Source organism: Herpailurus yagouaroundi, unplaced genomic scaffold (assembly GCF_014898765.1).
Source record: "Herpailurus yagouaroundi ecotype Mexico unplaced genomic scaffold, PumYag 162, whole genome shotgun sequence".
In the NCBI taxonomy this organism is placed as follows: Eukaryota; Metazoa; Chordata; class Mammalia; order Carnivora; family Felidae; genus Herpailurus; species Herpailurus yagouaroundi.
In genome coordinates this window covers 3109807-3114549 of record NW_024412403.1, presented here as the reverse complement: position 1 = coordinate 3114549, position 4743 = coordinate 3109807, and the positions used below count along the sequence as shown (strand labels likewise).

The 4743-nt window shown below is 67.3% G+C and overlaps 1 protein-coding gene across 1 annotated transcript; it reads left to right on the top strand.

Annotated features, from left to right (window-relative positions):
• The first annotated feature begins 306 nt into the window (after positions 1-306).
• Positions 307-3548, top strand: CRYAA (crystallin alpha A). The gene is made up of 3 exons (XM_040483809.1): positions 307-576; positions 1581-1703; positions 2779-3548. The coding sequence occupies exons 1-3, from the start codon at positions 388-390 to the stop codon at positions 2986-2988; spliced, it is 522 nt and encodes a 173-aa protein (XP_040339743.1). The 5' UTR covers positions 307-387; the 3' UTR covers positions 2989-3548.
• Positions 3549-4743: the final 1195 nt, after the last annotated feature.

Below are 4743 nucleotides of genomic sequence, written 5' to 3'. Positions count from 1 at the left end.
GCCCCCACTCACGGGGTGGCCGTGGGATCAGCCAGGCCACGTAAGCTGGAGGCGTCCCCGACGCAGTAGTGGGAGATGAGTCCTCACCGTCCCCCAGGTGAGTGTGGGGACAGAGCCAGAGGGCGGCTCCTGGAGTCCAGGGCTCCGCGCGGGTCAGGGCCTCAGTGCCCGGGGCTGGGAGCGGCGGGCGCGTAGCCCAGGCCACGTTTCTGCTGACCCGGCAGCCTTCCTCCTGAGCTCACACTTTCCAGACAAATCCCCCTAATGCTTCTATTCTGTCGCCGGCGCATATAAGGAGGGCTCACCTCCCAGTTCTCCACCGCACTGCCCAGAGGCCCCTGCCTGACTCCCCACCAGCCCCGGGTCCCTGCATCGCCGACGCCCGCCATGGACATCGCCATCCAGCACCCCTGGTTCAAACGTGCGCTGGGCCCCTTCTACCCCAGCCGGCTGTTTGACCAGTTTTTCGGCGAGGGTCTCTTCGAGTACGACCTGCTGCCCTTCCTGTCCTCCACCATCAGCCCCTATTACCGCCAGTCCCTGTTCCGCACCGTGCTGGACTCCGGCATCTCCGAGGTAAGACCTGGCCGGGGGCTGCTTTCTCCCGCTGGCCGCGGCCGGAGGAGCAGGGGGAGCACGGTGCTCCGTGTGGAGCCGCGCCTCGCCTCGGGCCTCCGAGGAGGGGTCTGGAGAGGGAGCCGGAGCCCAGCCCCGTCTCGTCCTCTATCAGCCCGTGACCCACGTGCGCTTTGTGATGCACCAGCCACACGATGGCGGCCCCGCGAGCAGGCCCACCGCGGCCGGTGTGATGGCCGGTGTGGGCTCTGTGCTCCGGGCTGTCCACCCTTCCCTTCCGGCAGGAAGCCTGGGCGGGTGCGCTGTGCCGCCCCGGGTCCCCAGGAGGGCCCCTCCCCCAGGACGGCCAGCACAGCCGCAGAGTGTGGTCTCTTTCCTGCCCGGGGCCGGGCCCAAAGGGAAGCGACCGCTGGCCTTCCCTCCCCGAGCCCCTGCGGTGGACCCCAGGGTCCCGGGGTCTCGAGGGGCTGGGTCTCCTTCACTGCCTAAAAGCAGAGGCCTGCCCAGGGCTGATGCGGCGCCCTCAGAAGCAAAAACAGCCTTGCTGATTGTCCCCGGGGAGCGCCGTCGGCGCAGGGGAGAGGGAAGCAGGTTGAGCAGCGAGCCCGGCAAGGCCGTCGGGTACATCACGCCTGTGGGAGAAGGCAGGCCCCGGGCTGTTTATGGAGAAACCAGGGAAGCCGAGGGCTGTGACTTTATTCAATGTGCTAGGTCCAACCAGTCAGCCAACCCCTGACCCGCCAGCCAGGCGACCCTTAACCAGCCTCCTAACCTGTAACCTGCCTGCCAACCGTAACCAGCCTCTCAGCTCATCACCAGCTAGGCATCAGCAGACACACGGTCTTGAGGCCGAGGGTCCACGCGGTCCCGAGTCAGGGGTCCCCGGGACTCTGTGCCGGGGGAAGGCGTATGTGTGGAAGGCGTTTCTGTGCTGACTGCCGGGGGACCGGCTCCGGCCAGCCCCGCCCAAACCGCAGAGGCCCACGGGAGCGTTTGGGTTTCAGGTCCGCTCCGACCGGGACAAGTTTGTCATCTTCCTGGACGTGAAGCACTTCTCCCCGGAGGACCTCACTGTGAAAGTGCTGGAGGACTTTGTGGAGATCCACGGCAAGCACAACGAGAGGCAGGTGGGTCTGAGGGGCCCCCGCCTTCCGGGGACCCTGCGCCCCAGGAGGGAGGGTGACTCTGCTCCCACATGCCCGCTTGTCCCAGAGCGCACAAGCAAGCCTTCTCCCAGCGACAGGGAGGCCGCTCCTGAACCCTGGCAGGTGAGGGGTCTGCAGGGACCCCCGCCCGGGTACCGCCCGGCTGCCCCTGGCTCCTTCCGAGCCGTGCCAGTGATGGGGTCGGAGCAGGGAGGATCCCGGGAAGCTCCGGGCACCGGGCGGGGGGGCGAGGAGCTCTGAGCCGACGTGGGTTCCATGGAAACCTAACTGTGGCGGGCAAGCCCTACAGTGCGGCCGGCAGCCATCGATGCCCCAAACGCTTGTGTGTTCACACGTTCACTTCTCGGCGGCCCTTTGTCATCGGCGCCCCCGTTATCGGGAGCCGGCAGGTGGCAGAGCCCGGCTCAGGGAGATCGGTGGCCCCACAGCTGGTTCAGGGTGGGGTGGCTGCTCACCTGGCAGAGACCAGGGTCAGAGACCAGGGTTTCCTCTCAATGGTCGGAGCAGTTGTGTGCGTGCGTGCGTGCGTGTGCGTGAACCCCAGACTCCGTGTCTCCTTCCCCCCAAGTACGGCGCTGTGGCCCAAGTGACTTGTTTCAGCGTGGAGACAGAAGTCGGGCCCAGGGGCTGGGACCAAGCTGTCCCGCCAAGGGGAGAGTTCTTTTGCTCAGGCCCCGCTGGGTGGAAAGCAGGCACCCTGAGCCTGTAGGGTGAAGGCCAAATGTGGTCCACGTGCAGGACTAGGACAGCCATTTGCGCGATTCTGGAGAGAAACGGGTCTGATGAGCCAGCTCCATGACCGTGAATGGCCCCAGGCTGTGCAGGGAGGCGGGGAGGCGGGGAGGCCGGCCGGCGGGGGGGGGGGGGGCGGGGGGCCTCAGCAGGAGCTCTCGACGTGGCCTTCTGGCTCCCACCGCACCGTGTGAGTGTGGCGGGTTTGGCCCTCGTGAGGTCCGGGAGGGCCTTCCCCGTGTCAGGCCCACGGCACCCCCGGCCCTGGCGTCTCTGACCGTGCCCTTCCCCGTCCCCCGCCCAGGACGACCATGGCTACATCTCCCGTGAGTTCCACCGCCGTTACCGTCTGCCTTCCAACGTGGACCAGTCGGCGCTCTCCTGCTCCCTGTCCGCGGACGGCATGCTGACCTTCTCTGGCCCCAAGATCCCGTCTGGCGTGGATGCTGGCCACAGCGAGAGAGCCATCCCCGTGTCGCGGGAGGAGAAGCCCAGCTCTGCGCCCTCGTCCTAAGCTCGGCCTCGGCCTCGGCTGCCACCGCTGCTGCCCCCACGGCCCATCGGTCTGGGGGAGCCCTAGAAAGTGGGGTGCTGGTCTCCATTTGCTTTCCTTCTTTCCATTTCCTTTTCCTTTCCTCTGAGGGAGCGAGGGTTTGGGGAGGGTAGCCTGGAGGGCTTGGGGCTTCCGCCTGCGGTGCCCCGGCCTCGGGGCCGCCCCGATCCCAGCACTGGCCGCCCGGTGGACGTGATCGCCTCCCCCGCTTCCTGACACGGCGGTGCCGTGCTCCCAGAGGAGGCCACCTCGGGACGACCTCTGGTCCCCAGGGCCAGCCAGGCACACCTTGACCCTGGGCGGCGGGCGCCCGTGTCACGGCCCGGCTGCGCGTCCTGCCCTTGTTCCCCGGGTGCCCCGAGGTCCGTCTGGCGGAGCCTCCCGTGCGCCTGGGCCCTCGGCAGCCTCTCCCCGACCGCGTTCCCCCCATCCTTCCTCTATGTAGCACCTCTCCCGGGGCACCCGACCACCCATGAGAATGCAGCCCGTGGCAGTCAATAAAGAGCAGGTGACACAAGCAATTTGCTGGCTGGTGGTCGTGCTGTCTCCCCCGGGGGGTGTGCGGGGCCGCATGACCTGTGGCACGGGTGCAGGGGTGGAACTGACGGGTGGGAAGGGCGCAGGGTCCACCCCGGCCGCCTCCAGGCGACCTGGTCACTTCCTGGCTCCCACTCCCCAGTGCCCCCCGGACCCCCGCTTGGTAGGGAGGAGGGGGTTTGTGTGGAGAACACCGAGGGAGGGGGAGGTGGGGGTGTGGAGAGAATCAGGACCCCCTTCTCTGTGGGACCCAGGGTGCCCGGTGGGGCAGTGCCATCTTGCCGCTCTCCTCCTCGGGGGGGCTTGTGTCCCGGCTCCCTGGGGGCCGCACTTGAAGGACCCTGGCCCCGTTGCTCCCCGAGGGGTGAGGAAGGGTGGTCAGGTGTGGTCCGAACTTGTGCACCTCTGCATGTGGGGGCGCCCCCGCTCACTGCCCCTCCTCATTGGAGTGGGCACGGGCGCCCTCGGGGAGCTTCTGGTGACCAGGGCACAGCGTCCTGGGCAGCCTCCCCCACCCTGTGTGGACGGCCGTCTCCCTGCCCGCCCTGGCAGTGGGAGGGTGGGCACGAGGCCCAGAGGCCCCCAGACTCCCCAGGGGAGGGGCCCCGAGGCTGCAGTGACCGCGGGGAGGGTCAGGTGCGTCTCTGGGAGCGGACGGCGAGCAGGTGCCGCGTCCTGATGGGCACTGCCGGTGTTAGGCTGCGTCACGGGGGAGTGGGGGCTGGGACACGGTCCTTGGGTGGCTCCCATACTCCTCCAAGAAGGTGGACACACAGGAGAATCTCCTGTGAAGTGGTCCCTGTTCAACACACACACACACACACACACACACTCAGACACACACGTATGCACCCACACAGGTGCCCGCAATGCACACACTCAGACACATGCACACACCCGCACAGTGCCTGCATGCACACACTGGCACACTCACCCACACAGGTGTGCACACGCACACACATTGCACACCCACACACGTGCGTACACACACTCAGACACAGGTGTACTCACCCACACAGTTGCGCGCACATGCACACATGGAGGCACATGCACACACGCATACACGTGCACACACGCACTGGCACACGCGTGCACACTCACCCACACAGTTGTGCACACGTGCGCGCACACTCACACACTGCACACGCACAGACGCATGCGTGCACACGCACACACCCA